This window comes from Lipophrys pholis, assembly GCF_963383615.2.
Source record: "Lipophrys pholis genome assembly, chromosome: 3".
NCBI classification, from domain to species: Eukaryota; Metazoa; Chordata; class Actinopteri; order Blenniiformes; family Blenniidae; genus Lipophrys; species Lipophrys pholis.
In genome coordinates, this window is record NC_137627.1 from 13,571,717 (window position 1) to 13,589,623 (window position 17,907).

A 17,907-nucleotide genomic window follows, 5' to 3' on the forward strand; every position below is an offset into this window, starting at 1 on the left:
TTTAAACCCCAAGGAAAGCCGCCTTTAGTGAAAAGCAAAAATACAAACTCTTCAGCACATTTGACACATCGAGCAGTTCTTAAATCATTTTGAATATTTTGGTATAGGAGGTATAGTAGGGTATATGCCAATATATTCTATGGTTATACCTTATCGGCCCCAGAGTCATTGAGAACAGCTTCAGTTCATTTACCCATCTTTGACAGTTTCAAATTACTACAATTTTATTTGGTATCATCACAAAAATAAAAATAAAAACAAAGAATAGAAACACAAGAACTTAACCGATGTAGAGCAAGAAAAGCATAAAGACCGAGCTTATCAAAACCATGTAATATGCTGCTTTTTATTAAGATCAGAGTTGAGTAGGACACATGGCTCAGTCCTCCCAAGTAGTCATTTTTTTTTATTTATTTATTTATTTTTAATTGAATAAAAAAAGAAAAAAAAGAATTACCCTGGTAGGTGCTTTGTGTAACACCCCTCTCCTGGACCAATTGCATCCATCGATTGCTACTCTGTAATGCACAGTGTGTGTGAGAAGTAGTGTCGGAGTGTCAACCTTGAAATCAGAACGCCAGTTGCCAAAGCGCTCTGCATTACCGTATTTCTCCATCTGTACATTCGTCTCTGTGGGGGGAAAAAAGCATTCACTCATGAGAATAAAGACAAACCAAACAATACTCACATGCAAGAATGGTTGGAATAAGTTTTTTTCAAATTGAGTCAGGTTTCCCGTCGGCAACTACACTTGAGCTCAGAGGTGCTTTTCAGCTCACGGGACATTGCAAATGCAACGTCAGTGTTATGATGGAAAGGGAGATGATGGATCTCTTATTAATACAGTTCAGATTCTAACAGGCTTCTGCTGTTTGTTCGAGGAAAGCGTACACATTATCGGGACTCCGTGAAAGCGTTGCAAAAGAGTTTTGACACCCTGAACAAATTGAACTGACTTGAATCAGGTACATTTTACTGTTGACGTACCTATGATACGGTGTTGAAGCCAATCGTACGGATGAGGATTTGTTGGCTGCTTTGTGGGGCTTTTACGAGCTCAAACATCAACATTTTACCTCATAGTCACACAAGACCTGAAGGATAACTTTCTTTTGATGAGCAAAAACATTCCCGATAGAGCAGCTGGAGACGGAGTGTAGACGTTGGCACGGTTTTGTGAAAATTATCATTTGCAAACAGACAGGAGGTTTTTACGATGTGGGAGAAACTCTCCCGTCGCTCGTGCTTTTTCATTAATGCCAAACTTCCTGATGCTTTGCACATGGTAAGACATATTGTTACTTGCCGTCGGCATTGATAGGTAATAAAAAGCAGAACTCTTCTTGGAAGATCAGATTGGTTGTTCTGCCAAAACTGTTACGCCTATGTGTTCAACATGTGTGTTTAAAAAAAAAGGATTCTTTAATTATTTCTTGTAATCATGGTGTCTGCTGGGATGCGAGAATGTTAGGGTAAAGCATCCCCCTGACCCTCCTTAAGCTTTCTCACACCTACCAAGGAATGCCGGGCCCACTCTTTAAAATCTAGTGGGATACTCAGGGACAGTATTCAAATAAAAAGATTTTCTCTGGGTTTAATTGGCCTTTTTTAAACAAACATGCTTTTTTTCCCACAAACTTATTGATGCTTTTATTTAGTTATTATATGGACACTGACACGCAAAGCCACAATTACAGCATTATAATCACATAAAATATCTATTTTTGTGAAAATGTGCGTGAGGATAAGGTTCAAGTCGTATGACAGCTTTATGGAGATACTCAGGTTATGTTTGAACAGTATGATAGTTATTACAATAAATTATAGTATATTGCACTCATTCAGCCTGAATGGACTCAACTCGACTGATGCAACCGATAACGCAAAACGACCATGCATTTTAAACCAGGAATAATGGAGGGGAGCCCCTGGAGGATGAATCCCAGCTTCTGTTTGGTTTGCGCTATCATACACACTGTAAATATAAGTTGCATTTGAAAATTTCTCCATGCTAATAGCATATGCAAGAGTGCTCAGATGTTGTCATACAAAAGGCGCCAGTACCCTCAGTGCTCTGTGTTTACTGTTCCCAGTGAACAGATAGCGGCTGCACCTGCTCGTGGTTGCACTCCTTATTCACGCTACCGGCAACTACCACAACAACTCGCACCATGGTGAGTCCTACCCTATCAAATACCAGATGTTACGTTGTGTGAAAGATCAATAGCTCTGGATGTAAACTTTGAAACCTGATCCTGGAAACTACTCTTAAAGTTTATCCTTTTATCTCATTTCAAGGCAGCTGATTGGTTCCTCTCTCCTTCTCTCTCCTTTCTCCTTCATGCTGGTCACCTTTCTCTTCCTTCTCTCTGTCTTTCAGGTGCTCAACTGTACAGACATAGATGACGTTTTGGAGAAATACTACCTCTCACCCTCTTATGCCTTTGAATTCTGCGTCGGCTTTCCAGGAAACCTTTTTGTCATACTTGGCTATATCTTCTGCTTACCAGAGTGGCAGAGTTGCAATATTTACCTCTTCAACCTGGCGTTGTCAGACCTTGTGTTCCTCTGCACGCTGCCGCACCTGTCGTACCTGTACGCACACAAGCAGTCGGGAATCAGTCCCTTCGCTTGCATCCTCAACCGCTACATCCTGCATGTCAATCTTTACTCTTCAATCCTCTTCATGGGCTGGCTCAGCATGGATCGCTACCTGCTCATTAAGCATCCGGCCAAAAACCACTGTCTCCTGAAGCGACGCACAGCCCTGATCATAACGGGGCTGAGCTGGGTGGCCGTCAACGTGGAAGTCACCCCAATGATAGGACTGATGATTCGGGACCTACAGAACGGAAATATGAGTCGTTGCAAGGATTTTGCAAGCTTAAATGGAGATATCGACATATTAGGCTACAGCTTAGGGCTAACCGTGACGGGTTACCTTCTCCCTCTGCTTGGACTTTGTGTTTTCTCGCATCAAATTGCCCGTCTGCTCCGTGTTCAGGAACAAGCTCTGCAGCGCAGGACGTCGTCGTACAAGCGGCCTCTTAGGGTTGCAGTATCAGCCGCGGTCATGTTTCTGGTTCTCTACTCCCCTTTTCATGTGCTGAGGAATGTGAGAATAGGATCCCGGCAACCCTGGGCCGGGCTGCAGCTGTGTACAAGGATGTACATTGAGAGCCTGTATATATTTTCTCGACCGCTGGCCTTCTTGCACAGCGTCATTAATCCCGTCTTCTACTTCCTCATGGGTGACAAGTTCAGAGAACTCATGCTCTCTCATCTCCGGAAATTATTCAGGAGAAAAGAGCTTCAACAAGAACCAGCTTGACGACACAGGATTTTTGCTTATGTCAGCATTGTACGACATGTGAATCAACTCCAAGTGTACATAAAATAATAATAATTTTTTCCTCTCTAGTTTGTGGTTTGAATGCTTTGTTTTTTCATAATTCAAAATATGTCTCTTATTCTTAATTGAAGTGGTTTCCAAAGTGTGGGGGCTCACAACCATGGGAGACTCCAGAGAACTGCACAACAGGGTGCATCAAGGCAAAATTGAATAGGAAGAAAAAACAACAATCTGGTGAAGCAGAAGGCTGATATTTAGGATTTTTAGTGAGTTAGTGAAATTACTGGAAAACAGAGTATTATATGTATGATCTACATGACCACTTAATATTAGGGGGAAAAAATGGACTGGTTTGGACGATCTGCTCAATTTTTTTTTTTTTTTATGTATATTAGACACTTGTCAAATACAAGCTAAGGTTACAATCCAACCCCCCCCCCCCCCCCCTATTTATTTAATTACAATATGTGTGTAAATATTAACTAAATAAACTCAATACTAATTTGATATTTGTCAAATTAGAGCACCTGTTACATGTATTATGTGCCCACATAAAGAGATAAAATCATGTCATACTATTCTTAAAGATGTAGATATAGAATATAATGTTATAAGGTTATATATTTTAAAAAAAACAACAACTAGCATGCACTGTTAGGAACCTACTTTTCTGTTTGTATTCATATTTGTTGAGAAAGCGTTATCATTTTCGCTTGTGGTTGAATGAAAGTAGAAATGCATTGTTTCACATTGTTACTACAATAGAAATTTACTGCAATAATATTTAATCTTTTTAACTTAGTCTTTTTATATCCAAACCAATATTCAGTTGCGGTTTTGTTTTTCAATTGTCAAGGTTTTTCCGTTCAAAATGTTTAATTTGCAACTTTGAACTCACTACTGAACAAGTGGTGGGTTTGCAGTCTTGCTTCACACTGATGACTCTAACTTACAGTAGGTTCCATTGTGTGTGGTTGCCCTGTCTTGGGCAACAAACCTGTCCAGAGTTGACTTTGTCTTCACCTCCAGTCACCTGGGAGTTGGATGAGTTGGATAAAGATAGATCAATGGATAATTCCTAAGAAACAAAAGAAGAAAAAAAATCTCTATATTGCCGGCAACAATCGATCGCCCACTTTAGTTAATTCTCCCTAAAACCATTCATTCTGTTTGTCGTAAATCTTACCTAAGGTGAGTTGGGTGTTCGGTTGCATAAGTGATAAAGTGAGAGGCTGAGTATCCAACATCAACCCAGCATCGACATCTCCTGTATCAACGGGATAATTTTCACCTCGCTTTGCCCCCCCCCCCATGTGATCTGAGAGGTGGAATTTCTGGATATTTCTCAGGTTGTTTGCACCTTATTTGCCTCTCTCCAGTCAGCACCTAGAAATCTTTCCTATCTGCACATTTTGAAATACAATATCCTCAACAAACACTGAAAAGAGGTATGTTTATTATTCTTCGCACGTACTACAAGAGGAGCCTTTATCTCTGTTGAACATCAGTCAAGGCAAACAGACTCATGATTTGCTCTCTGTTGTCTTTGTTTTTTCTGGGCTTACGTGTACCCAGCTTGCTGAGTTGTGTCACACCATACATCCTGACCTTCTCAACTGATCGTCAGCAGTTTCTTTTTTCTCCCCCCCCCCCTTTTTTTTTTTGATGTTCATTTTGAGAAGTGCTTTTTTGAAAAAGGTTTGTGTTTCTCAAGTAGTATCAGGACTCCAGCCAAGACTGTTATATGGGTGAATGAGTTACAGAGAAAAGACAAATAATGGGCTTGGATTTACTCGATGGGTAAGCAATTTATCACTGTCAGTGCAGGATATTGTGCATGCCATCCGCTTTGTGTGAATGTGCACTTCTGGAAAATACATTTAGGCTTTAAAAATGTCAGCGTGAGAGAGCTTAGAAATTCTAAACATTTTACACAACATTGTGTAAATGTATACTTAATCCTCTGGCCTTTCACATTTGGATACAAGACTGTAAAGAAACCAAACAAATCTTATTCCCTTCTTTTTTTTTTTTTCTTGGAATAGACTGACTCATCTTGAATGCAATGACGGCAAAAGGACACAGGCCCCGTCCTGTTATCAGATTGCCCACACTGTGTGAGAGAAGAAAACATATTAAATTAAAAGCCTTAAAAGTGTATGAGTAGACTGGATATGTCCTTCATTTCACATTGAGGTTTTTCTCTGTAAAGCAGGAGTTCTCAAAGCGAGGGAAAGAATATGCTCCCCCACCACCTGTTGTAGTATATAGACATGATAGAATTATTAGTTTGCTCTTGGGATCCACTGACAATTAAAAACAAAACACAACTGTTCTCATGGCAGTCAGACGCTGATGTGCACGTGTGTGTGTCTTCACATCCAAAACATACATATATGTTTTCAGAAATTTGATGCGTCCTTCACCATGGCAGTGATTCAGTCATTAACATGTGTTCAATTTTACCCACCATTCATTTCTTACAGTCGTGCCCCCATCCTCCAACACACACACACACACACACACACACACACACACACACACACACACACACACACACACACACACAGAAATACCACAGAACCACCACTGTAATGAAAAATTGGATTAAGTCGAACAATGCTAATACTATCTATTCTGTATGGTTGTTCTGGTTTTGTCCCACTTAAGCTGCTTCACATTCTTTTGACAACTACACATTTTTTCCATAAAGCTCTGTGTCTGTTATGTTTGGTCTGGTTTTTGAAAGCATATGAGAGTCATACATGATCATTCAATCATTCAATCAAATTGTTCATGTGTCTCTTAAGTGTTATATCATTGATGTTTTTAATTGAGAGCTGCTTTTATTTTATTCAGTTGGAGAATCATCCGTGGAATGGGTTAAGACAAGAAGCAGTGATGAAACAGTATTGGTTCATGGTGCGTGCGTGCGTGCGTGCGTGCGTGCGTGCGTGCGTGCGTGCGTGCGTGCGTATTTCAAGTCTCAGGTTTCCTAATATAAAACCACAGGAGTGAAACTGACGCAGAGCCAGCAAAATGGGCCAGGAGGTATGTAAGGACAAGTCCAAAGTATAATTTTACACATTGAATGTGATATGTTGTTTCAAAGGTAATATGGTATTATTCATTTAATCTCATTTTATTTTGTTATTATAATTCAGTCAACTGAGGTCACGGAGAAACAAGGCCATGTTTGGTCACAGAATCTTTACAAAATCTTCTTTTTGTTTTGTTTTTTACAGCTATTCCTTAGTTCCATAAAGAAAGAAACCCCTTTGTATTCTTTTGCAACAATTTAACATTTAATCTTTCTGTATTTGACAATGAACAACTGTTGTTTAATCTGATGAACAACTGTTGTTTAATCTGATGAACACTGTTGCAGCAAAGATAAACTTGTGTCTCTCAGTCATATTGCTATTTAGCGATCAGATGTATATTTCATCCAGAGAGAGGTGAGTGGAAGCACTTTTAGGGAAGCGTTGTCACTCCTCTGTGACCTTTGTCAAAACTATAAAACAGCCGTGGAGCTGTTTCTGTTGTGGGTTTAACACTGTCCTGACATCAACATAAAAGATGTCAGTAATATTAAAAGTCCGTAACATAAACATTAGTTTGTTTACAGAACAGCATTTGACTCTCATGGCACAGGTGCTTTTTCCTCATGTGGAAGCTGCAGTTTTCATTTTAAAGCTGAATTAGCTGGTTCAACACCTGATGAAAATCCTGATGCAGAATGGTGTTGTTCTCTGCTCTAGACGGGTTTTATTTTGGAATTTATTCTGTATTGCTTTTCTGTCATTACACTTAAAGTTTCATTAGTTTGTAATTCAGCCTTGTTACGTGGGCTGTATTACCTTTACTCAAAAAGCTCAGTCGCAAAGCAGTATGTTTTTTTTATCTACAAGGAACGTTAGTTAGACTCTCGTCTTAAAACTTACTTACCAAGATTTCTCAGAAATCACTCCATGTAGTGCTGTGAGCAGCCCCTCAATATCCAGGGCTTTAAGCAACCCCAGGCAAATCTCATCCACTCCAGGGGCCATTCCACCAAGATGTTTTTGATTACCTTAGTGACCTGCGCCAGAGAAATGGATGAGACTCCCCGAACGCCTCAAAGCTATGCTTCCAGTAAGGGAAGCATGTCCCTTGAATTGAGGATAACCCCAAATCTATTAAATGTTTTCACTGACATTTTCATGTATTGTCTACATTCATATGTAAAGTTTCTACTTGTTAAGGTCTCTATAGTAAGTAGGTTTAATGCCAGATGCCTGTCCTGTTGCAATTCTCATTTGATGCCAGGTTCATCACACTCAAGAAAAAAAAGTCTTGTTGACGAATACAATTGTCCAAACATGTCTTGACCACATCTACAGCAGCTATTTTGCGCCAGCGTTTTCTTCCTCGTTCATATGTATTTGCACACAAAATACAAGTAATGAGTGGTGAAAGATCAAGTCATTTTAATGTCAGATGTTATTAAAATTAAGAATGATGTAAGTCATACACTGTTCAAGAAGGAATATTATGACCAAAAAAAATAAAAACGCTCATATGACAAATTGTGAATGTGTAAGTGTTTAAGCAAAGGAACCAAGCATCTCTGGAACGCGAGCTAAAAATAAAATACATAAAACTTACATTGTGTCGAGTTGACATACGTTGTTTGGAAAAATAAGAACGTTTTTCAAAAAAAGCAAAGAGTGCACCGAATGACAGTAAATAAAGACTTGGAACTGTTTCAGACCAACAGTGACTACTTTTCATAGATGTTTTCCATTAAGCAACCATCCTGTGAGTAGAACAGTCAGAGGGCGATGTCACCGACAGACAGAGGAATATCAGGAGTTTAAAGTCATCTCACATGATTGTGGAGCTTCAGGGAAGTTAAATGCCACGGAACACTGCAGGTCATTGATGGAGCTGAACACTTGAGCAGGACTAAAGGCTGAGTGAAAAGCACAAGTTGTACTCATTTAAACAACTAAAAAAAAAAAAAAAAAAAAGAGTTTCTTCAACAGCATTCAAACACCACCAGCCTTTGAGTTCGAGCCTATTGTCCATCCATTCCACAAAGCTCAATGTACAATGAATGACACACTAGCTTACTATAGTTAACAAGAATGTGGGTCACAATAATGACATTTTAATCATTGACTATATTCCCGAATGGAAACATTTCCTGGGATATTTTACGTAAAGCTGCTTTACTCAACACTGTATAAGTGATGCTCGCGGGAAGACATGCAGTCGCATAGAACTTTTACTGTAAGAACCCCTAAAACTTGCCGTGGCCAATAAAGATTACAGTGCCCTTTAACAGGCTCCCCTCAGTCCCTCATGAGCCACTATTCTCATTATTATAATCACACTTAAACAGCGTTGTAGAAACATTTCTGGCTGATGTGGGGATGGAGAAATCAGGTGGAGCCATGTCAAAAAAGGGCTCTGTTAATAGATTATTTTCATGACTTGATCAGAAATCGCAAAGTGAAATAGTAGGAGAGGAATCGGTTGATGTGACCGCCCTTTGCCTTCAAGACAGCATCAGCTGTTTACCAGCAAGCTTTTAATGAGCTCGCTTTGAGGTTGCTTGACATCTTCAGGGTTTTTTTGGGTTGGGTTTTTGCGCATGTGCTCTGATTCAGATGCTTCTGTCGCTTTGTGTAAATCCACAAAGACTCAAATATATCAAGGCCAGGGCTCTGTGGGGATAGGGCTTAATAAATACTGGTTATATGCTTCTAGAGTATTTTAGAGCTTCTAGAGTATGTATGGTTATCCCGTGCATGTTCTTCCTGGGGTGGACTGGAGACTGGCTCATGGTCTAAATTTCCTTCAAGAATAATCAGCTTGGATCAGTCCCAGACTTGCGTGACCTGAAGTTAGACAAAGCAGTATCTCAAAGCAATGGAATCAGATCAATTAGACTAGGTTATAGGTCTTGAAAGATGTGTTGCCTCTGGATCAGTTCTGGCTTCATCAGTTCATGCTGTTGCCTTGACCAGGCCAGCTAAGCTAAACATACTCCGCATTCAACATTTAACAAGTCCAATGGACTTGTTTCAGTTGCTTTCAGATGCCTCCTATCTTGACAAATGAGAACATGCATGGACATAAAGCAGTTTAGTAGATGGAAGGATAGAAGGGTGTATCTTTGGAGTTGTTTTACCTCTGGAGCAAAACGGATTTTAATCCAAGCAAAGTCTTATAGGTGGGTGACAGATAAGTAGCATTATATCAAACCTGCCTAAAACATTTGCACAGTGATGAATGTCGGTGAAGGAAAATATGTCTGACTGTGTGTAATGTAAATCGTGTTTGTTACAGCATGGCATTTGCTTAAGGTGTCATTTTTTTATACGTGGAATGTGGATTTTCAAAGGAAAATAACAAGCAGATGATGACTACTTACTATACTTGAAAGCATCTATGAGTTAGACAATCTAAGAGTTGCTCTGTCCGGGAAAAATATTATATCTGTGCTTAATGCCCATTTTCCCATCTTTGATGACATAACACCAGAGTGAGGGTTTTATAAGCACATCAAAACAACACTTGGGTTTCAGTGTGATCAATGTTAACTTTGGCCAAACACACCAAAGACCACATTTTCTCCTGCTTGACCAAAATTGTTCCTGGATCCTTAAAAAGCCCTAATGGGATTGCTCAGATTTTTCCACTGCATGCCTCCATTAGTAACAATCATGAGAACACTGACACATGATCAGATAGCGGTTTCATATGGTGCAAAAGAAAAATAAGAAAATCACCATACCAGGCCGGCTTTTTAGCAGGAAAAAAAAAAATTCAAACGTGGTGACAGTCCGCAGCCTGATGTTAACTCCAGTTTCATCTAAACGCATGAGTGCAATAAAAGCCCTATACATTTATCAATATATTTACATACATTAGTGTAGTTGCAGGGAAAGAAACACATCACAAACTGTTAAACACCAGATGGGGAAAGGTCACGCCCAAACAAACATGGGTGCATTGAATGGAAAAAAACTGGAATAGCCATTGATCATCAGGGAAAAAGAGTTTTGGGGTTTTTTTTCACAAATTTTCCTTGAGCCATTTGATATAGTTGTATGTCACCTGGCGTCCAATGAGAAAGTCAGTTGGCCACACGGTGAACATCAACGCGCCGTGAAATCCTGTGTCATAGTGTTCATGGGTCACCTCAACGCCAGCCGCGCGAAGACGTGTGACATACATGATCCCGTCGTCTCGCAGCACGTCATACTCACATGTCAGAATGTAGGCCTTGGGCAGAGAGCGTAAGGCCGAGTCCGGGACCAGCAGGGGTGACGCCCTGGGGTCGGCAAAGGACTGAGAAGGTCCGTCTGCCGCTCCTGCCTCCCCTTCACCTCCCTGCAATACAGCTGGGGCGCTGTAGTTGTACTTTCTGTGGTACGTTTCAGGCAGGAAGGCGCTCCAGTTGACAAACTTCAGCAGACTGGAGGACTCTGGGTTGTTGTGAGCGTTGGCCATCATGGCTCTGAAGAGGGCCTTGTCACTCGTGAAGTACTCACTCCAGAAGCGCACCATGAGAGTGCGGGGCAGGATAGGCATGTCTTGATTCTGCTGATAGGAAGGTGTGTTGAGGTCCAGGGCCTGTAGTACTGGGTAAATGAGTGCTTGGGCCTTTAAGTGGACGTCCCGTCCAGGCTCTTTCAACAGCTGGGAAGACAAATCGAAAAATGTTATTGTCTGTCATGTGTCTCTGGATCAGTTCATCAGATCAACACCAAGCCCTGCAAAACTTCTCCTCAACTGCAGACTTGATACACAAAATCCAACCATCAGATAAAATGTGGAGGTAATTTATTCAAAACATTCAGTTAAATTTGCCATCAGCAAGGACATTTTTTTAAAACCCCAAATATTTTGCATTGATAAACAGCACAATAGATGGAAATGAACATTGTCATATGGATTCATCTTTGTTTACAACAAACTTGGCTTTTTTTGTCTTTTGTTCTCCCCTGTGAGCACCCCCCCCCCCCCCCCCCCCCCCCAAGCTTAATCAAATGTACCAGTCATGCTTGCTTACAAGATTAAAAACATTAATGTTTCATAACTCCTCTGGCTCTCTTCACTAACGTGCATAAAACCCAGCAGTAATCCAATCCCCTGAGTATCAGTGCCTCTGGAGTTGTGTTTGACTGCTTGAAAGTACCTGTACTCTAAAGACATTATGTACTCGTATGTTGTAAAATAAGCAGCTCAGCTTGACCATTTTTTTTTTTTTTTTACGAGTGAGTGCGTGGGGCTCAAGAAGACCCTGGTGTAGCACCCACACAGTACTGGCACACGATGGCTTTAGCACTATGTAGTCTGGGAAACCGGCAGCGCATGACTTCAACCTCAACAGTGCTCCATATGTCCTCCCGGCTCACAGAACTGGTTTGATGGTGCAGAGCTGCATTGTCCTTCGCAGCTCTTTGTGTTGATATTAAAGTTACTTAAAGTATTGACTTTTATCTGGCTGATTTCCCACAGTTCATGAGTTATAACATCCTTCAGTTTGGATTCAGATTCCCAGGAATTCCTTCATTATGTGTGTGCTTTAAGCAGTGTTTGCTACAGGTTGTGGATGACAACGAACAATGAATCGCAAAAAAATGCAAAATATAATTCCAACAAGATCAAAATGAGAACTCCTCATATTGCTCAGGTTTATTATCTAAGAACTAAATGTATGTGTTATGTTCTCCCTGCGCATTGCAGTATAACTTGTGTGTGATTCGTGTTAGTATATACAATCCTAATCAAAATGTATAGTATCTCCTGTCAAGCAATTTTAAAACTACAGGGGAAAAAAATGCCCTCATATAGCTCATAAATATGTATAACACATTTCTATAGGATCTCCGTTTGTACAGTTTTTCTCTACTTTTCTCGTCTCTCTTAAAATGTCCCACTGATATAGTCTATAATCTTGCTACAACTCTTTGTTATAGAAATGTAAATCTTGAAATATCAGGGTTGAAAGATTTTTATCCATGAATTATTTTTGATTTATGCTTTTATGAACCAATCCATCTACATATTTGGAAAATCACTGCTCCATGGCTTGTTTAACTATTACATTTCCAACACTCAACCATCGGGCCACACTGTAACACACTGTATTTGACCCCGGAATGCAACAACTTGAATACTTAATGATACATGTGACATGACAACAACATAAATATTAATCCTACTCCGATTCAGCCAAGTTTATGTCAACTCAACTGATTGGTGGTGAGGCTTCGTCAAACTGTTTCTCATCAAGTATTTAGAACAGCCACTGATTTTAACATTCCAGCCAGGGCCTATTGCTCAAAACTAGCTATACTGTCATTCCCTATGTATACAGTGTGCTACTAAATAAGAAATTTACAGGACAGTATGTTTACCTGTTATGGACAAGTATTTTGCAGCATTGAAAACGACAACACCCTGTATACTGTTTGCCCTGGGTGCTCTGTTATGTGTTTGGAACGACTGGATAATATGAGTAAGACCAAGTACACAGCAGGTGATAAAACACAAGAGCGCAATTCATTACACGAGGCCTCCAGTGCCGTCTAATGCAGCACTCTTTATTATATCCTGGCCGATTAAGTTTTACTCATGTAAAGCGTTCACAAAGTCTCAATTAATACCCACAAAAAAGGAACCGAGAAGCAATTAGATCCACTACCTGCTGGGACACAGCTGCTGCCAGGTTCCCTCCTGCACTATCTCCAGAAACGGCGATGCGTTCAGGGTCCACAGAGAACTGGGCCAGCACCCCCTTCTGGAGGAAGTGTTTGACCACACGATACACGTCCTCATAAGGGACGGGGAAGTGATAGGCGGGGGCAAGACGGTACCTGATAAAACAGAGCGGCTGCAGATTAACACCAAAACATAAATAAACACAGGCTTTGAATGTCAGGTGCACATCCAGACTTTTAAGCGCGGGAAAATAAATATGATGGCGGCATTTTCCAGAAGATGTCAGGTGATGAGCAAAATTGGAAACCACAGTTCAAGGACGGTCACTACAGTTTCTGCAAAGACAAAAAAGGGCCGAAACATTTTTTTTTTTAACAGGATCAAAAACAGTTGAAGGATGAAAAATGACTCAAAATGATCTGCTGCAAATGTAATCATCAAATCAAATTATACTGATGGACTGCTATGTTATTTTTTTAATATCAAACCACAGATAATGTCAGAGCATCTCTGAGGACATTTAATTACATAATTAATCTATCTAATTAGATTAGATCATTTAGATACTTTGCAATGTTCACAGCTCTTTTTAAGTTGCATCCGCCCCAAAAAAAGAAAAAAGAAAAACTGCTTTGTGACTCCATTTGATAGTCCACATTTGCCCTGCACTCACCCATGTCCTGTAGGTGTCTTCTGAAAGTGTTTTAATCTACACTCAAAATGTTACATGCCCTACCCTGAGCCTGTGATTAGTCTCAATTTTTAGAAACATTCTTAGCAAAAAATTACAACAAATTTAGATAAGGGTGAAACCCTACAAATCCCACAGTATATCAACAGCCACAAACAACACACATGATATAATGATTTAATAATCCAGCAGTGCGGCTTCAAATCTGGAAAAAAAAACAAAAAACTGTACAGAGAAATACGGGTTAAAGGCAGCACAATGGAAACAAAGCTCCAGTACTCAGAGACCGTGCCGGAGCCGGACGTGCCAAAGAACAACAGGGAAAGGCCGGGCAAGTCCCAAATGAAAAGCAGTGAGCTTCACTCTACTGCATCATCTCTTCAATCTAGCCTGTGACTAATGAGAGAAGACAGGCACATGTGAGAGGTAGAAATCTGAGACCGAGATATAGATGAGGGAAAGAGGTAGGGTGGCGCGTGTGTGTGTGTGTGTGTGTGTGTGTGTGTGTGTGTGTGTGTGTGTGTGTGTGTGTGTGTGTGTGTATTAAGCATTTACTTACTCTACAGAGAGAACCACTGCATCGAGCTCTGTGACAATCTTCCTGGCCAAGAGATCATATGGGCTCATCCCTGCAATGAGAAAAGGAAAGAAACAGTTTAGAAAACACATTTTAAAACAATTTGATGACAATGACGCATAGAACCATTCCTGACGATCGCTCATCGTCTTTTATTTAAGGTAACACCACAGCGGTACTGCCTGGGGAGATCTGTTGTACCGTAATTGCTGCAGCCGTTCAACAGATTGTAAGAACAGTATGAGGCACGTCAAACTCCGTGTCATGTTTTTACGTTTCGGATTAGAGGGGGTTACCACCCTCTGGGATTCCCGCCGCTGCAGCAGACGGCGCATTATTTGCTCAGGAAACTATGGAAGCCGTGCATGTTTAGTTTCAGGGGTTAGCCTCTATGTACGACCCTGTCATAACTGCTGTCAATGGGAGTTGATATGAAGTTGCAGCGCGATATGTCACATTAATAAAGTAATGCATTTTCAGAGCGAGTTCCTGATTGCTCCGACAGGAATATATATTAAAAATTCATTCATCTTTCTATCCACCTTTAAAAGTCAGAGTCGTAATTCAGAGCGATAAAGACGGAGGCAAGCCGACCCATCAACTTACGGGAACTCCCCAGACACCATCCTCCACCGTGCAGGTATATGACAGCTCTCCTGAGATTGATGTCGCTGCCCTGGTGCTGAGGCTGGTACAGCACCACCTCCACTCCATCCAACTTTTCCTCTGTCACCTTGACGTGCTCGTCAGACACAGGAGCTACTTTTTCTAGCAGCGTAATGATGTACATAACCCCCATGTAGTCCTTCAGCCCCAGTAGCTCGCTGAAGTCAGCCTGGAAATGGGAAAGGACAGATGTCATAAGGTGTACAAACAGCTACATCAGAGAGGAGAATCGCTCGACGCACAATAAAATCTACTGCAAACCACATCACCCTAACTGACCTGAATGATTGGTAGATTTAAAGGCCCTTCAGATGTATAACTTTGTGGTCTTGTAAGGGACTCAAATATTGCCTTGTGATTTATTACCAGTCCCACTTTGGAGTTTCAACTTAATAATATACTACAGCCAGGCTGATAATCCACTGTGTGTGCTGAGGCAGGCAGTCAGTGGCTGGCATGAGGCTGATCAGCTGATACTTTCTCATTGTGACCACATGGAAATAGCAAAAATGCTCCTTTATCATCAGAATCACTGAGCAAAAACAGGGAAGTTCAAACATTCTGAAAGCGTGGCTTAAAAAAAGGAGAAGCCGATACAATCTAGAAACATGCACTAATATTTATTTGTTCAGTGTGTACACAGATTTTGCTGCATAACTTAAAAAAAAAAAAGAAAAGCAAGTTCAAAAGCCAGTGTTACACCCTATACAGTAATATTATTTTCAATAAAGAAAAAAAAAATCTTCGGGCATACCACTGCCATCCCCGCAACACAAATAGGATTGATCATGAAACCTAAGAGGCAGGAGACTGAACTTGCACTTTTTCTGAGTTGGCATGAGTTGTTGGATATGATATTTGTAGATTCACATAACACACTAAAGATGATATTAGAAATACAACTCTTTATCAATTTATTGGGAGTGCTTGCCATGTATTTGAGTAAGGTAGAAAGCACCAATCAACAGGAGACAGTAAATACTGGATGAGCCTGAAAACAAGCACGAAATCACTGATGCACAGAGGCTGCAGTAAACCACGGGCGCCTAACGGCCATAAACAGAGGCCAGTTTCCTTAATAGGGTCTATTATTAGACCAGGTGAGCAGGACTATACAACGCATGGATTATCATCTGACATAATCTGGTGTAACCAGCATGTGTATCTACATCAGCAAAAACAAAACAATGAACGTGTGTCCTGCCACCTAACCCCGCACCCGAATGAATAAAGTAAAATCAATTCTGTGTATTTTATTCTAAGATATGAGCCAATGATCGGCGTGTGCAAATGTTTGCCCCTGCATTCTATTCGCGGAGAAACTTACCAGGTGGCTCAGACTCCTGAAGAAAGAGTTGGTCAACATGAGTTTCCATCTCTCCTCTATCTCCTCCGGGATGGGCTCGTAGATATAATAAGCAGTCAAAGAGCAAAGAGCCACGAGTAAAACGATGCTTCCCAGCCTCATTTTTGCAAAGAGCGTCAACGGCTGCACGGTGCAAACGCAGGAGTCCAAGTTGCGCGCGTTAAACAAGTCAAGTCAGTCGGTCGGTCGGTCCGGTGCGCGTCCCGAGCTGAAGAGCTCCAAGTGGATAGAAAGATCCGGGCGAGCTTAAACCCCGCAGCGGCTGCCTGCTGTCATTTGATGGTTATCTGCGTGCATATTGGGAGCGTTTCGTTGCTGCTCGTGCGCGCTCCGTAATGCATGTCTGTCTCGTGGAGAATTAATTGAGGTGTCAGTGACATGAGAGTGGAGCGCGCGCGCGCACACACACACACACACACGCACACACCCCCACACACACACACGAACACACACTTCACGGGGAGCTCACGAGGCAGAACCTTCCCACCTTGGCCCGCGACGCAAATTCCTCAGGTGCCTCCTAATCGCGGGCTTACACGGGATGCAAACTTTGCTGCGCGACGCAACAGCTGATGTACAAATATTGAGGCTCACGCACCGGCAGTGGTTCATGCGTTCACATTTACAACGTGAGGAGGGAAAATAAGCCTGTTCTTGATGGTGTCACTGTGAAAAGGGGGCTCTGGATCCCTGCAGCCAATGAACAAACTCTGCACGCCCTCACTGGAGCGCGCGCTGGACCACTGTCAGACCTGGACACTATGTCTCTCGGTGTTCCCGCTGTGGCCACAGCGAAATGTTATGTGGGGCATCTGAATAACTATGGTCGCAATGCAGCCCAAGCTAATTTTATGATTGGTGGCAGAGCCCGATCAGATTTCGAGTTTCCTGGTACAAGAGTGGCTCATGAGCAACACGAGTCATGATGCGTTCACGTTTTTACAGGGTCCTCCAGGAGTATTCTGTTTCATCTAATTACGGGATGTGATTCTGCTCATGAGCAGAGAATGAAAGAAATGTGTTGGGGGGAAAAACTGTTCTGAAATACTACTACTACTACTACGAGTACAAAAAAATATTTGATAAAAAAAATACAATTTCATTTAAATGCATTTAATAGCGACATTAATTGCAGTCAGTTCATAACATTTTTCTGATTGACAAACTATGTAGTTTTGAAGCACGGCTCTTGGGAAAACAGTAAGGTGTACAGAAATACACATTATTAAATGAAGATATAAATAAATCAGAAATTGTCTGAATTCCAATAATTAATTCTTGGCTAAAAAAAAATGCAGATCAAATCGTTTTAACATTAATTCAAATTGTAGGCATAGCCTACTCAAAATTTCATGTCTCTCTCTGTCCTGTCTGATCCCTCAATGAAGTCTGATTTGTCATTTTTTCCATCTCATCTGCTTGTGAAGTGTGTTTGTATGCCTGCTGCTGTTGTGTGTCTCCCCTGATATTCCCAATTACCTCTCCTCCTTGTGTCTAATTACCCTCATGTGGTTCACCTGTGTCTTCCTCCTTCC

General features: G+C 41.1%; 2 protein-coding genes across 2 annotated transcripts; one reads left to right on the top strand and one right to left on the bottom strand.

Moving 5' to 3' along the window:
- Positions 1-2,131: 2,131 nt before the first annotated feature.
- LOC308107291 (succinate receptor 1-like) lies at positions 2,132-3,419 on the top strand. The gene is made up of 2 exons (XM_080459565.1): positions 2,132-2,174; positions 2,381-3,419. Exons 1-2 carry the CDS (start codon positions 2,172-2,174, stop codon positions 3,329-3,331), a joined length of 954 nt encoding a protein of 317 aa, XP_080315691.1. The 5' UTR covers positions 2,132-2,171; the 3' UTR covers positions 3,332-3,419.
- A 4,385-nt stretch (positions 3,420-7,804) lies between these two features.
- Positions 7,805-16,747, bottom strand: aadac (arylacetamide deacetylase). The gene is made up of 5 exons (XM_080459559.1): positions 16,334-16,747; positions 14,947-15,175; positions 14,323-14,392; positions 13,056-13,227; positions 7,805-11,044 (listed from the first exon to the last, which is right to left on the bottom strand). The coding sequence occupies exons 1-5, from the start codon at positions 16,472-16,474 to the stop codon at positions 10,418-10,420; spliced, it is 1,239 nt and encodes a 412-aa protein (XP_080315685.1). The 5' UTR covers positions 16,475-16,747; the 3' UTR covers positions 7,805-10,417.
- Between the last annotated feature and the right edge of the window lie 1,160 nt (positions 16,748-17,907).